This window comes from Phaethon lepturus, unplaced genomic scaffold, assembly GCF_000687285.1.
Source record: "Phaethon lepturus isolate BGI_N335 unplaced genomic scaffold, ASM68728v1 scaffold5764, whole genome shotgun sequence".
Lineage (NCBI taxonomy): Eukaryota > Metazoa > Chordata > Aves > Phaethontiformes > Phaethontidae > Phaethon > Phaethon lepturus.
Window position 1 is genome coordinate 16,360 of NW_010535339.1, and position 20,204 is coordinate 36,563.

General features: G+C 43.1%; 1 protein-coding gene across 1 annotated transcript in view; it reads left to right on the forward strand.

Annotated features, from left to right (window-relative positions):
• Positions 1 to 18,713, forward strand: part of LOC104619768 (transmembrane protein 2-like) — a gene marked incomplete at both ends in the record, with an annotated part of 33,111 nt that extends 14,398 nt beyond the window's left edge. The window contains 2 exons of the mRNA XM_010285767.1: positions 7,574 to 7,782; positions 18,531 to 18,713. Coding sequence (XP_010284069.1) covers positions 7,574 to 7,782; positions 18,531 to 18,713 — 392 coding nt within the window. The remainder of the gene's footprint in view (positions 1 to 7,573; positions 7,783 to 18,530) is intronic.
• Between the last annotated feature and the right edge of the window lie 1,491 nt (positions 18,714 to 20,204).

Here is a 20,204-nt window from a genome sequence, read left to right on the forward strand (position 1 = left end):
AATGGAGGGGAAAATGTGACCTCAAAATCAGATTGTGGTTCATTGTACGTTGCTCAAATTTCAACAAGACAAGTTCTTTGTGTGTGGGTAGAGCATACTGTAAACACATGATTCACCACAGCTTTCACAATCACCTGTAACAGATTACAAATGGCTCTCCTTGCTCCTCCAATTCTAAAGGATATTAATGCATTTACAAAGGCTTTGTCCTTAATATCCTTACAAAGGATATTAATGTATTTATCCAGGCCTTGGACATTTTACTGGGTCTCCTCCCTCTTTGTATTGAACAAGCCAAACATTAACAAGGTGTGTGGCAGGTGCGTGCAGCACCACACAGTTTGGGGTTGCAGAGTGGGTACTGGGACCCGTCATGCGAGATGAGGACCGTTACGTTCTCCCCACTCCTGAGAACAGCTCTGCACTGCCAAATAGAGACTGCAGTGGGGTGCGCTGCCGGCTTCGAAAGGCAAGAACGGAATATGAAGTGATCTTAATGGAAGGTGAGAGTTCATGAGATACAGCAGGTGTTATTTATTTATGAAGAGTCTTTTGTGCTCTCGGGAGCACGCTGCAAACTCTTGTCTCTCTGGGAGTTGGTAGACACCACTGCTCAGACATCAGCAGGTGCGGCACAGGATGAAACTCTGTCTGAAGCCATTGAAGACCGGGCAGGGTTACAATGCTTCCCTGAGAGGAGCAGGCTGTCAGGTTTCCCTTTGTAACATGCAGCTTTGTGACCAGGGGATTAGCAGAGCCTGACTTCCTACAGTTGCATCTTAGGACGGATTTCAAACCTAGACTCATGGATTTTCCACATTGGAAAAATGTGGAAGGTGCTTTCTCTGTGGCTTCTCTGCTGTGTAGTAATGTGTGGGCTCGCACTTCGGTTAGTCAGACACAGCACTCTACTCCCCTTTCTCCAAGGATCTTTCTGCATGAAACTTTTGGGAACGCAATTATCTTTGAGACCTCTATGCCTACATAATATGCGCACAGTCAAATCCAGACTATGCATGTCTCCTTAAGCTAAAAAAAAATTATATGCATTTGCTTCAGTTGCACAGCAGAGAGCAGGAATAGCCGTTTAAGTGTCTAGACACTCGATTTACAACGCCTGGTTTGCTGTTGCCTAGGCAGAAAGAGGATTGGGTTCCGATGAAACACTCCTGTTGAATTAGGGTTTTGCACTTGGCACTTGTGTTTTGCTCTGTGTCTCTAGAGGAATGATACTCTCTGCTCTGGCAACCTAACAGTTAAATTCAGAATTGTAAACAAGTAGGCATTTATATTTTTTTTTTCTATTAATACTCGCCCAGCTATGGCACTCTATGTGGTGAGGCAGTTTTTCCACCATAGAAAATTTCCTTGGCTAGGTTTAGGCAAGCATAAACATTTGCTTCTCTGGGATCCATTACTTACCGGCGTTTTTCAACTAATCAGCATCCAGCAGGATGAGTAAAGTTCATATTAAATGCTTCACTTTATGGGTTTTTGGGTAGGGAAATATATGTGTGTGCAGGGTAGAAGAAATTGGTCCCATGCAGCAGGGTTTGATTTAATTTGGAGGGTATAATTATTGGAGTATTTCAGCTTTACCCTGGTTCTCAGCACCTTGATAAACTGATGATTTGCTTGTGTGCAAATTTATTTTGAAAATAAATGACTGTCATACTTCAGATCAAAAGCCTAAAAGAATGAATCCAATGATGAAGAAAGATGGTTTGCTTTGATCTTAGCAACTCTATTACAAAATCTGTTTTTCTTTTCCTTTTCATGTAGCTCTGGTAGACAAGAACTTTTATTCTTCCCTAGTGTAAGCAGGTGACAGTGTTCTTGCAGTTTAAGGAAATAGTGACTCTTATATTACTGCTGAAAGGGATGGGCTACTTGGTGTAGAAAAATGAGATCCAAGTCCTTCAGCTAACGTTGCAGCCAGATCCTTTGTGAGCAAAGTGCCTAGAGTTCAGTTAATTCCTTTCTGCTTGGTTTCTTTCATTCAGTTTTCATGCTCTTCTTCTCCTGGATGTAATTTGCCCAGGAAAGGAAATGCTTGGGGAAAACCTATTCCTCTGGCAGCATTTCTAGCTCCACAAAGTCCTGGGGACAGACTTTCCTGAGGGCATCTTAATCTGGTGACTCAAGCTGACATTCCCACCTTCCTACAGTTGTTTCATGGCCCTTCCTCCTCACTGTCTCCAAGTAGCATCATGTCACCTTCCACATGTGGTGTCCAAGACCTTCCTTCAGCAGGGAGCACTAAGAAATGCCTCATGCTTTGGCTCCAATGTTGCCTTCCGCTACCAAAAAAGGGTTCTGGGGCCAGCTTGAAATCTCAAAATTTACACAGGCAAGAACTATCAGGTCTTTCTGTCCTCCCGTCTTCATTTTGGAGCCTGTAGGGTTGACGTTGTCCAAACAAGACCAATCCCTTTGCTTTTTAATGACAGCTGAAATTCTCATGTTGTAATGTAAATAAAAGTGAGGCTTTGAGGAAGAACATCAAACAGAGAGAGACTCACAGGGAAATCACAAGAGTTGGCAGCACCACATCTTCTGGCAATCTCTGTGAGTCACTCAGACTCCATCAGCAGGGCGCTGAGGCCCTTGGTGTTCCATTGACCTGACTTTCAGCTGTTGCAAAGGCAAGTAATAAAACAAAAATGTAGGGAGAGGCTCATCTTATAGTTCTTTCCATGTAGGTAGGTAAGATTTCCAATGGCACCAAACTGGAGACTCCTCATCACCTGCACTACTTGTTAAAATGTAAATGCAAATTCTAAACCATTTCTGATTTTTATATAAATCGTAAAACAAGTGCCTTGGCTCCCACTGGGCAGTTGAGGCTGTGCACTTATTGCTTCCTCGCAGACTTCACAGCAACTCATCAGTAGAGGCTGTGAAACTTCTCTTTTTTCGTACTAGTTTTCATTAAAACTAGCACAGATTTCGGCAGCAGGTGCTATTTTCTTTTATAAGCTTAATAAGGTGTTAGACAGTCATAAGACACTGACACATAGCTAAATCAGTGTCAGTTTTGAATTAACAAAAAGCCAATACCTTGCTATTATAAAATACTTCAGGAGATGCTGTTGATTTTTCAGCAGTTCACTTAGTCGCTACCTTACTGCAGGCAGCTGAAATAGAAATTCTTCCATTTCTCTCAACTCTGTTCTTGCAGTGAATGTTTGCAATTGCGTTGATCCTGCATCTCCGAGTTATAAACCTTCAGCTGGTATTGTGTACTCAGTACCTGTGCAGCTGGTGTTGGTACTGATGCTTCTAAACGTAAAGCAAGCAAGAGATGCAGTAGGTAGCGAACGGTGCTTTTCCAACCACAGGCTAAACCATACAGCCCCAGGGTATCTGCGATGCTTGAGGATTGTCAGCGCCTCACAGACTGGGAAGAAAGAAAAGCCTGCAAGATATTTTTCAGCTAACGGTGTCCATATTTGGACAAAGAGGTCCAATTTTGATCTTTGATGTACATTAATGGAAAATCAAGGTAGTTTTGCTGATGTCAGAGACATCCTAGCATGTTCTAGCATGTCTTAGAGAAAGATACATTTTTTTTCCTTTCTGAAAGAATTTTAAGGTCTTCACTTGGAAATTTCATAGAGAAAATGTTTTGTTCTGGGAAATTAACCTTTTTTGAACAGTCGAACAACCAGAAGAAGAGAAGGTGTGTTTTGAACTTCTCATTTTGCCCCAGCTTGACAGTTGACAGCATAGCAGGACAAAAGCAATGTTAAAGAAACTAGAAAGCAAGCAAACCTTTTCTCAGTAACTAAGATTTTCTGCTTCAATGTTTTGTATGTCACTTATCTTCATACTCGCTATCAAGTTGAATAGCAGATCCCCCATGAATTGTAAAAGAACTTATCTTCTCAGTTTCACAATCTACTTGGGAAAATTGCCACGTAAGCACAGGGTAATCTGACACATCTTTTTAGCATGAAGTGTTAAGCAGCTAAAATGACAACTATGCCTATTAAACCATCCAGGAAAGTAGAAGGCTCACATTTTATAACATTTTAACTAGTTCTTCTTCTCCTACTACACTAAGCTGTCACCCCCTCTCACATTTTAAAGTGTCTTTATGACCCACTTTCTTCTCTTAAATATTTTGGTAGATCTAATAAAAAATTATGGAGGTGTTGCTAAGGAAGATGGATTTTTTCATTCTAGAAAAAAATATCTCTTGTTACTCTCCTTTTCACTCCTATTGACAAGTGTTTTACCCCTGCAAAGGTAGATACAAGGAAGAAAAGTGGTAACGTTTTCCAAGTTCAGTTCAAGTGAGTAAAGGTGTGACAGAGTGAAGGCTGAGGAAGAAAGAGGCTACGGTGACATCTCAAGAGCACTATGCTGGGGCAGTGGCTGATGTTACCTACCTGGGGCCAGTGGAGCTCAAAGGGTTCTTTTTACTTCATTCATCTCATTGGGAATTAAAAGAAGCCTTTGGTGGATGACTCTTCTGGGATTTTTCTAAAGTAATCTGTTGGTCTTGATTGCAGTCCTGAAGGGGTAAAAAAAAAAAAAAATACTAGGACTGACATGAATCAGCATCACAGAAAGGAGATCAGGGATTTAATGGACAGGGATTGTATTCCTCTCTTGTCCCTTGTTCCATCAAATGAGGGGGGAGGCCCAGAGAAAGGGATGAATGGGAAAATGTGGGGTGCTGCTTTCTCTGCAGCTTGGTGTTTGCAAGAAGGACCAAGCCACTAAGACTGGTGATCCAGAGCTGAGTCCAGTTGCTGCAGGAAACTCACCAGTCAGCCCCTGCTCCCAGTCAGAGTCCTGTTAACTTAGTGGTGCTCCACCTGGGCAAAATAGCCTCTTCGTGTAGGATCTGGATTGCTTGATCAGGGCATTTACCTACTCCGACCTCCTTTAGTGGTAAACGTTTTGAAAGATCCACCAGATACGCTATTGTATTTCTGTGGGGCTGAAAATCAGATCCTTGGTGCCTTGCAGTTCTGGAAGGCATTCACTCAGTGGCCACTGTTGATGACTGCAGGAGACAAAGTCAATTTACAAATATTTCTATTAACACAGAAGTGGCATTCTTCCTTGTTCTAGTAATTACTGTTTCGTTCTCAAAACAGCTGTCGCCATTATCCTTAATGTCGGACCTGTGAACTTGGTCCCTAGGCACTTGGGGGAAAGTGTTACCAACAAATCTGACATGCTTTCCTCATCATCTTATTGAAGCATACTGCAAACTCTTCGAGCACTTTCTTGAACTCAACAATCATTGTAGTGAGCAGCTTAGGCCATGCATAGTCAAGACCGCCCCCCGCCCCCCTTTTCTTACACAAATACCTTAAAGTATATAGGAAACTTTTTTTCTTGGTGGTCTGTAATTTAGGAACTTTTGGGGCTCATTGAATGCATTGCCTTCCTTTCTTGGCTTATTTTATCATTGGTACATTTAATTTTGTAATAAGTGCACAGCAGTTGCCACCTTAATATTCTCTGCTTGCTGGAGACATGTATTACAAGGAAATAATGTCAAAGTTTGCAGTGATAGGACAGAAACTCTTGCCTCTTATCCAGAAAGACACAAGTGTGCTATTATTTTGCAGTATCAGAGTTCATTCCAACTGTTCTGTATCAGAAAATGCTGATTTGATTGAGAACTATTAACACATTGATGGATTTCAGGTCCAAAGGGACCTTACTGATCACCTGCTCTGACCTCAGCATTTCCCCATCCAGGCGGGGACAAACGAGATTGAAATGTGGTTTATTGCATTGCACGTTACTGACTTTCCAGTCATGGTTTGAATGTGAAGGGAAAATAGGTTTTCCTCCTTGGTTTCATAGATTAAAAAAGGTCTTTTAACAGACAGTAAAAATAATTTATTCTTCCTTGATCCATCAAGAATGAGCAAATGGGCTGCTGCTCAGAGATGGTTTGGGGTGAATTATATGATCAGTAATTCAAGCCATCAAGAAAAGCTTGTGTTTAATGCAATTCTGGGATCCACTTTAATCTCCAAAGGTCTGCAGATACCACTCAGGATAGGCTGTCATCATTAAAGTGCAATGGTGTGAAAGGAGGAATGGACTGAATATCCAAGAAACATTTACAACCGCTTTTGGATTAATTTTTTTTACATGAGATCCAAATTTTTAACTTGAGCATTCAGCATGAGGCTGCTGAATTCAGAGGTGAGGTGAGGGGCAGGCAGAGATGGCCTGTCTTTTGGAGGTTCTGAGGAGCTCAAACTCAACACCAGGAGCAGGCACAAGTGTAGAGCCCTTCTGGGCATGAAACGGGAACTGGGAGTTGAACTTGCTAGAAACCCCAACCGAAAAAGGCCCATATATAAACCAGTGACAGATAGTCTGTTTTTGCAGAGCTTTCAGTCTGTGTAGACAAGAGGAAGAGAAGCAGATATGGAGATGTGAGGGGCCAAGGTCTCATAACCTTGCATTAGAATGCGGATATCCTGATAGATAGGGTCTCGCCCTTTCTGCTCGTCTTGGCTTGTATCCTCGGTTGTATCCTTGCCTGCGGTGTTAAAATCTGTTAAGAGAGACTGCTGCCTCCATTTTGACCCACCTCAAAGACAGAAGTTAAGTTTAAAATTCATTTTGCTGGATGAATGCTCATGTAGAAGCTTAGACATTTCTGAGCTAACATGGATTTTTATGTTGGATGTTTTAAATTCTTGATGCAAAGAGCACTATTCTGCACTGTAGGAGAGTGAGGGAAGCAGGATCATAGGTGTCCTCGCCTGTCCTTGGTGCATTTGAAACCCTTCAGGGAATATGACAAGGTGTCTGCTATAACCCCGCATGCCGAGACAGTTTTCTATGACTAGCTGTGCATCCTCGTTTTGCACTAGAATTTAACGTGGGGGAAGCAGGTGAAGATCACCTGTTCAGCCTTAAAACCAATGTTTGAGACATGAATTGGCCTTCATTTGAGTGACGGCAGGACAGAAAAAGCATACAGCTGGAGTGTAGTTTTGTAACTGGTCTGTAGGGTTGAACTACAGGCCAGGGGCACTTTTTGGTCCCTGCAGAGGAGAGGTCTCTGCTGAAGCCTATGGAACATGGTATTTAGTCTATAAGATCATATAGTCAGGTCATTGAGTTTTAGCCCCCAAAATTTCAGCCTAGTCTGCTGCTTGAGAGCGAAGATGTGGATTCCATTAGATAACTGAACCTAATCCAAAGCCTGTTGAAATAACTTACGAGTTTTCTGTATTTTCAATGGAATAAGCCTGGTTTTAAAGTGCAGCTATTTGAATTCATAAAAAAAGAGTTACTTTGCAATATTTCCTTGATTACCCTTTTCCCTTAAGATTTTGAATAGTGAACATTTTTATGGTGCTGTACAATTCACATCTCACTTCATGGTGTCCCCACGAATGGCTGCAGATTCTATTTCTATTTTACCTTTTTATTTGAACTGGAAATGTTTCAATGACTTTCCAAATGTTCTGAGCTCTTCATTGGCAAAACTCATTTATAGGCAATGATGATCAAATGCACATGTTAAGGCTGAGCCTGGCTGGTTTAATGGATATATTTGTCATTTTCCTTTCACCCTCAGCTTTATATTCAGGCCAGACGCCCTGAGAATCTGACCTTATCCATTGCCAGAGCAGCATACCATTCCCATCCCTTGCGGCTGCAAGGCGTGAACAGAGGAGCACCATACCAGCAGTACCAGCCCGTCGTCATGCTCGAGCAGGCTTATATCATCCAGTGGGACGGCAGAGCACCTGAGGATATTATCCTGTACCCGATCAACTTCAACAGGTACTGCCCTATGTTGTTAGAAAACGTTCTGTTTTCAAAAGATCCGGAGCTATTTCCCAGGTTATTCACAAGTGACCTTTCAAATGTCTCAGCAATTTCTGAGAGCAAGGTGTTAATGGCTGGCACTTACTGATGCAAAGAGATGCCTCTGCTTTCACTTTATTCCAGCTTGTTTGATGCACAGACATGTTTCTCTTTCCAAAAAGTTTTGAAACAGAATCCAAGTAAGTCCTGGCCTGCTGTCCCTGAAATCCCTCCAGAAGAGCTCTGGCTCTTGTTCGTTTGTTTGTTCTAGTTGCTGCACACATCATTTATCTCCCATATATATAAGGTGCAGAAATACATCAGAATGTGCACAGAGCTTTGCATCTTCTGTAATCCAAACAGCACGGCAATCACTGTTTCTTTTTACATCAACTTTTAAAACATTAGGACTCAGTACAGCAAAATTGTAGGCTGTGCTGTATTTATTTCCCAAATTTCCTTCTAGTGTTATATAAAAGCAGGGTATATCCATTAGGTTAGGATAGTTTTGGCAAAAGCTTGAACTCCATTTGGTTCCCCTGAACTTTGGAGCTGAAGAAGTTTGGGGAAAAATACTGTTAGTTACCATTATGAAGCCCCATGGGAATGCAGCCAAGAAGGGCAATGTTTCCTCTTTATACATGCCCATTACAGCAAGTGACATACACCTGTTCCTCTTGATTTAAAGATGTAGGTAGTTGTAAGGCCATGACCGAGTCACTGGAGGATCAGTGTTTGGGCACTCCTGTCACAGAGCAATTATTAGAATTAAATCACCGTTTTCTCTATTAATATATCTTTGTGCACTTTAAGGAAGAGGAAAACCCATTAGTCACTCATGGACAAGCTGAGCTTTGCAATTATTATCTGTCTTAAAATGATGAGCTATTTCCTTGCAATTGCAGAGCTAAGTCTTCTGCCGGGTAACTGGTGGTTACTCTATCACTGTGTCAATTAACACTTGCCAAAGCTTTGGCCCACTGTCTTCAAGCACAGATACAAATTTGAAGGCAGCACTGGGTTGTTGGTAAAACTCAGCTTGAAGTTTAGCTCTTGTTCAAGCAGCAACTTAACTACAATTTACTATTGAAAAACCACAATGTGGTTGTGGTTCTCTTTGTCTTGTGTGAAACCAGTTAAGTTATTTGAACAGGGCAAAGGTTTGTAGATTTTTCTGATCCAGAAACAGTTGGCAAGGTGTGTGTTTTGAAGAACTATAAACAAGAAATATACTGTAATGAGGGAAAACCACAATTTTAGTTCATTTGATTTAGTGCGTCTTGCAAAGAAGTAATTGGGAATGAAATGTGTGGCTGCTCTGTGTACACCTCAAGCATGCTGGATGCTAACAACTGCGAGACTTAAGGCTGATGCAGTGGCAATAGTGAAATGTCCAGACTGCATGCAAAAACAGAGAAATGACATTCCCGTGGAAGGGTAAAGCAATTGAGTCAAAAAAGAAGGTTTTTGGGTTCGAAGGAAGACAAGTGCCTGCCTAAGCAGTTGCATGTATGACTTTTATCAAACATAGTTTTCTAATCCTTTTTGTAATGGAGAAAAATCTCAGATTGTGGAGCGCAGAGTAACCAGAGTTAGAAAATCAGGGAAGACTTTTACCTGTCTCAAGTGGTTTTATGTTTTGTTCGTTCTTTTAGAATCCAAAATACTGAATAAACTGCCAAAAAATGAGCTCCTAAGATAGTAACATCTGTGCAGAATATGTGATGCAAACACAAAAATGTTTGATGAACTTTAATAGCATATTCTAGGATTAATAATTTCATACATAACCGAGTGAACAGCTAAATTATTTTTAGTCTTGTCGTTGTAAAATGATGGATAGATAGATATCCGGGATGCTGCCTCTGCAGCCAGACAGCCCTCAAGCTTCTGGAGTGATTTGCTCTGCACTGGCTAAAGGAAGGTCAGAGGGGAAATAAGGAATTTGACAGAAAGATGTGTACCGGGATTTGGATTTTTGTGGAGGTCAGGCATAGCACTGATGTTGAATACTTGCATGATTAACGCTTTCCCTGCCTCTGAAGCACTGTAGAAAGACCCAACAGAAGTCATGCCAGTTCAGACGTCTATTAAAAGACTGGAATGTCCGGATTCCTGGGGTGGGCAGGAGCTGGTGGGGATAAATTCACATGACTCAGCTGAAATTGGCAGTGCGAGCTGCAAATCTCGTCCGGTGAGTTCAGAAGCACCGCTCGGTGGATTTACTCAGCAGAGGAGGACACCAGTTAGAGCACTGTAACCGAGCACATCTCTTTTCTTTCTGCCAAGGGCACCCGAAGGGTTGCTGAAGTACTTGTGTCTTCCTCGCGCTGATTCAAACTGTGTTTAGAGTAATTCTTCAGTTTCTTCACTTCCATCGGGATATGTAGCTGAACCAAACAAAATCTCCGCGTGCTGCCATCTGCGGCCATGTGGTGCAAACGAGCTGCTTAACGCACGCCAACTGCCCTCCCAAAGAGAGATGTGTGTGTTTGCGTTGTAGGGCTGTGTCACTAGCTGACTGATGGGCAAAGGCAAAGCCATGGTGGAGACCCACAGGCTGTGTGTTCAGGCTGCTGGGGAACATAGCTGTCTCAGCAGAAATGCCTTTTTAAGCTGTAGATGGGTTGTCTGCCTAATGGCTGGGGGTTTCCCTGGGAGGATGAGAAGGCGGCTGGGTATTGATGCTTCTGGAAAGAGGTAACGCAGGAGAAGTAACTTGTGAATGTTCTGGCAAATGAACAGAAGGAGAGTGCCGGCTGGAATTTTAATGACCAGGAATGATGTGTGCTCCAGAACCAGTCCAGATCTGCTGAGGATCGCTCTCACTGGGCATAAAGAGTGTGCAGACCCTTCCTGAACCTTAGACCCCTTCTCCATGGGCTTCATCTCTTTGTTGGAGCGCTTTCCACCCCCTCAGAGCTGTTTCTATGTTTTCTTGGGGTTTTTTTCTGCTTTACGGAAGTATGAGAATTATCTGTAAGATAGGGTTAAGGGCTTTCTTCAAAATTACTATCCTGAAGCACGATGGCCCACAGAGGGCTCAAGCTTTTTATAAGAGGGAGGAGACGCTGGTAAGCCAGGAAGAGAGGATGGAAAACATTATTTGTTTGCAAGTAAGTGCCTCCTCCTTTCAGGTGCTGGAAAACACTGCAAAGATTGGCACTTCATAAAGTAAGCAAAGTCAGAAATGAAGTCCTTCAATTTAATGACCTAGGCTTTATGCCTGTGCAAATTTTCTAATCGCAGAAGAAGCTAAGGCAAATACTATTATCAAAGGCACAGTGCTGTTCAGTAAGTCAGCCAGGCTTCTTTGTGCTATCAGAACATCTAAAGATAAGAATTAAATCTTCTCAAAGCACATATCTGAAGTATGGTGTAATAAGTTGTGTTGTTGAAGCAGCCTGAAAAGCAGTGGCAATTAGATTAAACATTCCTTGTTTTTAATGAGCACAGGCAAATATCTCTATACTTGGTCTGTTAAGGCTCAGAGGGAAGGGTTTTCCCTTATTAGGGCTCTCTGCTGTGGTTCAACAGAGCGAATTCAGGGAAATGTGAGCAGCTAATAGTATAAAGAGGGTATTTTTGGGGGGTGGATTGCCACAGTCCTGCAAGCAGGGGTTTTCCTTTGTACTCCAGCTCTCCTGACAGATACTGGCTCCAAGGACGGGGCAGGACAGCCTTCCCCAGGCTCTCTTCATCAGCACCCTCTTAGCTTCACCTGGGAGGCTACAGTGAGGCTCATAATATTGATGTTCTTTGGTGTCTTGTTGCAGAAGTTGGATCCCTATGAGAGCCTTTAAAAAAAAAACCAAACAAACCAAAAACGGCAGGGGAGGGCCAAATTTCTTGTCAAGAGCAAGCAAAAGCGCAGATGTCCATGTGTGTGCCCGAGCATGCGTTCAGCCTTTGCCCTGCTCCGGTGTTTGTGCAGGGGTGGGCACAGGAGCGCTGCTCGACTCCCGTATTTCCTAGGCTGAGTTCTGCGCTAGGGCTTTTTATCATATTCACCAGCGAATAATCTAAATTATCTGGAAATTCAAGAGCCTGGAATGAGTTTGCATCTAAACTCTTCATTAAAAATAGTGGATGCTGGGTGATAGGAAGTCTCCAGGATGCTGCAACCCACCCAAAGGTGGAGATTTCAGTGCAAGCAAACATATGCAGCCCATATCTGCACTGAGACTCTAGGGGACTTGTTATATTTGTACTTGTCAGGGTTGTGTAGGTAGGTGTTTTTCCTATGGCTTCTTATTCAATGCCAGTCTGATTCATACTTTCAGCTACTTGTCATTTTTCCGATTAAATTCCTTAGCGGTGATAAGGCCTGGAGGAAAACAAAGGTAATGAGACAAGGCTAGAATGTGCTTGTTGCAGACTTGCCCAGTTTATGAATATTTCCTAAACTGTTTCTTTTTCAGATTAGTTCTAAATGAGCTTTTCCTCTTGCTTCCCAGATTGATAAACGCACAGGAAGACAAAATTAGTATTTCAAAGCGGAGCTAACAGTTTAATGCTGTGACTACTTTCGTGTTCTTGTACGTACATGAGTTCTGACCTCGATCCCCCAGATCTGGATGTAATACAAGTAACACCAGCACTATTTCCAATAATAATAAGTAAAGTGCTGCTTGGGTTTCATAGCCTGCCCCTCCTGATAACATCTGTAGTTCAGAGTTAATCATCCACACAACACAGAAGTCAGCAGATATATTTGAATTCCCTTCTGTCTATTTAAATCCCTTAAATTACGCACAGGTCAACCAGTGGATGAAAACCACAAGATTTTTTTTTTTTTTTAATTGGAAAGAAGCTAAAACTTTTGCCAGGACACCAGGCTGCAGATTGCACTGTTTCCGTACAGCTGGGCCAAAGCGGGTGCTGACATTGCCATGTCCGAGCAACCCTAAAGCCCCGTCTTTGCCGCCCTGCCTGCAGCCCTTGTTGCTCTCCGTCCTCTGCGGCTTGCGCCCGCGGCTGGCCCGGTGGCAGCGTCTGGGATTAACAAGGTGACTCTGAGGAGAGATGTCCTTCCTGAGCTGATCACTTTACAGCATGAATTAGAGCAAGGCGAGCATCAGTCCCCAGATGGCCGTGGCAAACCAGGCTGCTTGTCACATTGAAGCCCGGTGCATGAAACCTGAAGGTTTTTCCTTGCTTTCACCCTTCTCCTGGCCCATGGAGTGAGGCTTGGGGCTCCTCAGGGCCACCAGCCTCTCCTGACCTGATGTGCATCCGAGGCACAGCAGCAGGAAAATACAAAATACACAACAGTCAGCAATGGAGTACCTGGGGATGCATTAAAAAAGATACAAAATTAATTGGGATGTGATTCCTCCATAAAAACATGTAGGGTGGGAAAAAAGATGATAAGATGATGTACTGTATTTAAATGCAGGAAGTTCTTATTTTTGCTTGAATACAATTGTCTGTGAGCCAAATGCTGTCTGAGTCAGACCCAGGTTTCATGAGTATCAGCAGAAATGTACCTCAGGGCAGGATCCCTTCTATAATTTGTTGAGCTTCACAACAGTAAAGATCATTCTTTTTGCCTAAAGAGGCACATGGGTAAAACCAAAGACTTTAATTTATATTAAGAGATGGCCTATGCTTTTGAATTTTTAATGGCATTTCCTAAATGGCAACATTTAGGAAAGGCATTTAAATCCCAATACACACAACTCTAGTTAGCTAAACGCATATCTAACTTGTTACTATCCCCGCAGCAAGCGGTCTTCTGGAAGAGTCTATCCTTAATAACAAAGTCTTGAAAAATGTTGCTGGATGTTCACCCAGTAGCCATGTTTGTCATCGCGGGGGGTTTGGATGTGTTTAATGGACTTGAGTTGAAGGCAGAAAATTAAAAAGAAATCTAGAAAAGAGAAGGAGTGAGTGTCAGCTGCAGGGAGCCAGTGGAAATGTGGGTGCAAGGGGAAGAGCTTGAACTGAGAGGAAATGGTGAGGAGGTGGCCAGGTTCCTTGCAGCCCTTTTTCCACTCTTCTCAGCATCTGTGAGATGTGTGGGTATTTCTCACACTGTTTTCCAACTAGCATCACTGGTGGGGAGAGGAGGTGGCTTGTCCTAAAAGGTTTTGTGCCAGAAGAGATTCAGCCTGGTGCTGGGCAGGTGGTTGTGAGGTTGGGAGACATTTTTGGAGGGAAAAAAACAGCTGTATCCTGACTGAGAGCAAGGAGTGTTGACCTCTTGTGATTTGTTCTTGGGATGGGTTGGAGGCTGAATAGTGGCTTTGCTTTTTTTGTCTTTTGAAGTTCAAAATTTGGCCTGTGAGAGACAAACTTACCAAAGCAGCACATGGTGATTTCTGCTTAGTTCCCATATTAAGAACAGGAAAGTTTCAAATTCCCAGTTGTCTCACTCCTTTTGAAAGTTCAGCTCATGTAGGTGTTGACCAAAATGTCAGAGGGGTTGCTTTTAAATAGGAGTAATAACAGTTGGGGGAGACTGACTCACTGGATGAAAGTCTCTTGGTTTTTTGAGCCCAAGGAAAAAATAAGTAATTTTTAGTTGTACTCTACAGTATTCCCTCACTAGCTTACCCCATACTTTCATCAGTGAGATCAGGATTTGGACTGTGCACTTCCATGGTCATCGGCTATGTGACAGACCATGTCAATAAATACGGTGGAGATGTTTTCTAGAGTAATATTTATCACCTTAGAAGTTCCCTTAGCTAAAGTACAGCCAGGATTGACATCCATCATAACCAGCAACTCCAGCACTAGATCATACCCATTTTCCCAGGTCTGATACTCCATCTGATGTAAAGGGGCGCGTTCACAATATTGAACAAGTGTTATTTGTCCTCTCCTGGGTGGTAAAGGTTCCAGACATGCACTCTTTCTATGTTTACCCGGGCCAAATCTCATCTCCAAGTTACATGACTCACTTCACATCCCACCACTCACAAAAGTCTCCCCTCTTTTGCCTGCTTGATCACGTTTTTCTGAGTGGCTTTGCCTTTGGGAGTTTGGGGTTGAGCTGGGGGTGTTGTTCTGAGGGTTGTAAATGAGGTATGTATGTGTGTACGTGCAGATCTGTATCTACCACATGTCCAAGAACATGAAACCTCCTGCCTGCTTTTTTTTTGCTTTTCCCTTGTCCTTTTTTGCTTTTGCTTATCCCAGGAAGCCTGCTCATTGCCAAAACATAAGAACACTTTTTTAACACTTTGCCTGATGTTTTTGCTTCACCTGAAAGAGCCAGAACTGCAGATGCCAATATCCTGGTGCAAAAAGAAAGGCTTCTTGGGTTTGTTTCACCCAGCCATTTCCAAAAGGAAATAAAGAGGCTAAATACATTCACAAAAATGCATGAAACGCACTGTGGGGATTGTTGAATGACAGTAACAGAGGGGCAGAAGTGTCAGGTTTTATACAGGCTGCTGTCGGCAGACTCTCAAAAATTTTCCAAGTGGTGTTTGAAACTGTTAGGACCCACTAAACACTGATTTTTTGATAGTGCATATTTAGCTTTTCTCCTTCAAATGCCAATTTTAATTTTTCTTCTAAAAGCACATAGGAAAATATTGGCCTGATTAAGAATAGGAATGAAAAAAAGAAAGGACAATGTTCCTTACTTCTAAAATGAACCAAACTTCATCACTAGAAAAGGCTGTGAACACAGTTGCTTAGTTTTGGGATGAAAATATCTTAAACAGTTCGAGTTAGTTTCCTACACATGTTAACATGGTTTTCACTTAAACTGTCAGCTAATTCCAAAGTCAGATTTTCCACCTGAGAATTTTTTTATTTGTTCCTCTTGCAAGAAACTCCTAAGAATGAAAGGTTTTTTTTTAAAAAAAAGTCCTGTGTATTGCTACATTGAGCAGCATTTTGTGTATCGATAGTCTGACTTCTAGCCCTTGTGCTTTAAATGATTTTTTTCCCCTTGTTTGTGCTGGTTTTTAAGCATAGACGTGTCTAAAGGTACACATGTTCCCACAACATTCAGGCAGGGGTCTGAAATTACTCCGAATTCGTAATTTGGGATCTGCTGTGAATTCAGTGTTTTCTCTTCTTGCTAGTGCTGCGTGTGTCTCCAAACCTCCAGGGCATCTGCAAAGATCCCAGCTGACGTGCCGGTACTGAGAGCGGCAGAACAGGGAATTATTTTTCTTATTCTGTCTGCAAATACTCACCCCAGAGTAGCAGCTGGTAAATAAGACAGAACTGCGAGGTTTAAGCAGAGAAGTAAAGCAGGAGCCACAGTTTATTGACCATCCTGAAAAAGATGAAGGCTTCCTGCACTTGGGACCCAGCCAGGACATCCTTGGTGTGGCCAGAGCAGCGGCTGAGGAAGGCACACGGACATCTCTTTTCCTTTGAACGCAACGTCCAAGACATGCCATGCCTGATCACTGCTTGTTGCCTGAGGTTGCGTTTCTCCCTTGGTTTTGGCAATGGCTGGAGGACAGGCATCTAACCCCCACCCGCTGGCCAGCTGCAGGGCAGAGTCCTGGGGACCGTCCCGCGGTCGCGCTGCTGTTTCTTGCTTTGCTTTTCCTGGAGACGGTGGAGCCCAGGTCAGCCACACAGCCAGGCATTTGGGAGGGTTTACGCTGGATTTTGTACAAGCTGAAGAAACAGACCTGAAGTAAAGAACTAAATAGGAAGCTGTTAAAATACCGCTAAATTAAAGAGAAAATAACCACCTTATTCTTTCCTATATTTACATAAAAGATAACTTCTAATGCCTTCCCTTCTCACATCTCCTCCCAAGCCCTTTGTTGTGGGAATGCACTTATTTCCATCTCTTCCTCCACAAACTCCAAAGTAGGTGCTTTTCATTTCACCCTTTCAATCTTGATATAATTTATTCCAACGTTTCACCCAGCCTGCTCACATGCACACTAGGCTCTAGCACTCATATTCCCAAACGCCCCAGCGACCCAAGACGGCCACAGCTGTGGGTTTTTTCACACTGTTTTTTTTCTTTTCTTTCACCTTCCACTTGCCTTCTCTAGGCCTTTCTTGTTCCCCAGGGAGGTGCAGTCAGTGTAGCATGGCACCAAACCCCATTCCCAGCATCTGAGGGAGATGACAAGCCCTTTTTTGATGGTGACTTCAGGGGGTGAAATATGCTAACGCAATGCAAATCACCCTTATGAAACAGCCAAATGTCTTGGGACTCCATCCCAAAAATATTCCACAAACATGGCTCTGCTGCATTTCTTTCATTTCCTCTAGTTGGAAGCCAAATCATCTGAAAATATATCCGTTTTCTAGCTGTCCTGTGTTATGACACAGCTGGAGTTGTTTAAAATCTAGAGGGCAGTGTCTGGCGTAAGCTGATGGGTCTTTGTGCAGCTTTGATATATTATTCTAGAACAGCCTGTCCCCTCTTCCATCCTGTAGATACTTTTGTTTTGTTTTAATGAGAATACCAGAAAACGACTGAAATAGCTTTGCGTTTGTGCTCTCCGTGTGTAATGCAAAGCAGAGGTCTAGGCCTACAGATTCCCCAGTTTCTCCAAAGCGGTTTCCCCTCATTTACTGCTCAGCAGGCGGGGATGGGTGGCGGGTCATTTCGGGGGAGCCTTTGGAGAAACTTTGTCTTCTTCAGCTCTGTAGGGCCTAGAAAGACAGCCGATGAAGGTGGTATTTGTCTTTCTCTAAGCTAAATTCATATTCTTACATTTTAACCAGGAAGCCAGGTAATTAAAAGAATGCATTTAAAGCTGGTATGGTTTTGGTAATGTAAGGAAAGCCAACCACGGTACTGGCTCAGGCACTTTGATGTGGTACACTGAGCCACTTCAGAGGGTGGAAAGAAAAAAAATAATTAAGCTAATTATTTTGGTATTCATTTTGATTTTCCAAGTGTGAACTTCTTGTGGCTTTCTGCTTTGTACAGTATAAATACATCCCGCAGACAGGAAAGGGTGTTGGGTTTTGTGGAAGATCCTTCCCATCAGTGTCCAAAGTTTACCGTAGCTGCATCTTTTGGGTCTGAATCGTGTAGCAAAGGTTTCTAGTTTGGAGCCAGGTTTCCTCTCCATGAGGGTGATGATGCAAATCACAGGATAAAAGAAAGCTACGGGGGCAATTTTTTGTAAATGTGCGTGCTGAAATTGTGATACACAAGCGTTAAAAGGCTATTTAACTTTACCCTTAGTTATTCTAAACTGACGTTGAAGAAAGAGCAGGGGAGAGGGAGATTTTAATGGAAACCATAATAATAAACTTCTCTGCAAAGTGGAGGAAGCAGGTCTCTTTAGACCGTGGCTCTGGTTCAAGTCAGAGATTAGTTTCTAATTCTTGAATCTGTGCCCCCGGTGAAATGTCTGCTGGATGCCGGTTCCCTCTCCCGCAGCAGCTCTGGATGAACTAAAACAAGCCCTGGCTGCCTCAGGAGATGCGAGTGGGTATGTGACTGCTTGTACCGCAGCCTTATGGGACAAGGAAGGGAAAATCTCTGGTTTTAAGCCATCCTGGCACCTGACTCAAAGTCCTCTGAGGTCAGCCGGGGTCCCTGGATCAGACCTTCGTAATAAGCAGCTGTTGTTTCCAGACAAAGCAAAAAAATCTGATTTTCTTTGGCTTTGAGGATTTGTTGTGTTTTTTTAAAGGGGGAAGAGATCCTCAAAGGACATTTCTTTGTTTTCCCCTGAAGACTGTACTCTTGGCTGCAGACCATCTCTCCTGTACTCCAGTCCTTAAGTGCATTTTCTCTCTTTCCCCCCTCCTCCCCTTTTTGCTGACAGAGGAGACTGGCTGCGCGTTGCCCTCTGCTATCCCAGGGAAGCCGTTTTCCAGGTGGTGGCGGATATCTACCAGCGACGGACAGGGACGGTGCACAGCGTGAAGCACTACCTCGCCGCTCCTTCCCGGGCCAGCGCTCTCAACGGGACCAGCGAGCGGCTCTTCTACTTTGACCGAGCATCGGGGTGAGCCCTGCATTGCCCCTGAGGGTCCCTCAACAAACGGGCAGCAAAGCCTCGGGGTCTTGCTCTTACCAGCCCCAGCACCTCTTTGCTTTCTCATGGTTAAAATTTAGGACCATCCATCTTGCGTGGTCTTTGCACCAATTTCAGGTCAAAATGGATTTACGGGCTGGAGTACCTGGATTAGGTCTATTTCGGTATCACGGAGCCGCAATTTGCATTGCTGTTAAGAAAATGGCTGGACTTAGCTCCTTTGAGGCATCCCTGCTGCTCAGATTGCCGCAGGTGTGGGTGTGGTGTGAATATTTGTTAAAATCCACTGGACCCCAAAGAGCTGTGAAAAGGGGCCCTCTCATGACTGCTGCAGCTCCAACAGTGAGATAGTTTGGGAAGTTTCAACCTCTTCATATACCCATAAAAAGAGAATTCTAAAATCATCACACAGTAAAAATCAGGTTTTGTGAACAAAGGAGAGCATCACAGTGCATCTCTTATTTTGAAGGCATGAAAGGAGTCCTAGAGATCTTGCAGTATCTTTATAAGACTAGGACACCTTTGGTTAAAAAAACATATTATGAAACTGTGTTTCTCAGTCAGCTAAAATAGGGAGGAAAAAAGTGTTTTGTGGTCTAACCATGGGTCCCATGACGCTTCACCTGACTAAGTAGCTGCTTCAGGAATCAATCCACAAGTGCCAGATTTGAAAATAAGATGGGATATATTTATTCATTCAGCCATTACACATGAGCAATCGAATCCCAGAATGCCTTCCCTGCTAACTGGGCTCCTTGCTGATGGTCAGGTCTCTCTCATGGTAGGAATTGTGAAATAACAGTTTGCTAATTAATCCTCCTTTTCTTTTCTTGTGGGGAAAAAAAGTTGCCCAAATTCTGTAAACAGGTTGTTTACTACTGAACAGCAGGTTACACGTGTGGGTCTGTGGGGGAAGAGCCATCAGCTGCCAGCAGCCATCTAGACCTGGTACATGCAGATTGATGGAACTAACCTAACGTAATTCTGGCAGTATCAACCTTTTGGTTCTCACTTTAATTCAGCAGTGATTTTTTTAGCCTTTCAGAGTACAGAAGTTAGGGTATTGGCTTTTTTCTTTTCCTGTTGTTGTTTTTTAGACTTTATTTCATAATGACTGGATGTTCCCCCTTCTTTTTTTAACCCCACATGCTGGATCCTTGGAGAGGAGCCAAGCTTACTCATTCTTTCTTCCAGACAAATAGAAACAAATACTTAGTTCTAAAAGAAATAGAAAGAAAAATCCCTTCAAAGCTCAACTATCTTTTTGATCCTGGAGCTGAACTGAGCTGTTTATAAAATTTCCTCAGCCTGAGTTGCAGAGTGGACACGATTGAAAACATACTTAGAACAGCTAGACAAAAAAAATGAACTCCGCAGGCCAGAAAACCTGGCTGCCTTTGAGCTTTTGTCATGTGTGCCTAGGGCTACGCTCTGCCTGCGGGCCCGGACCGGCGAGCCAAA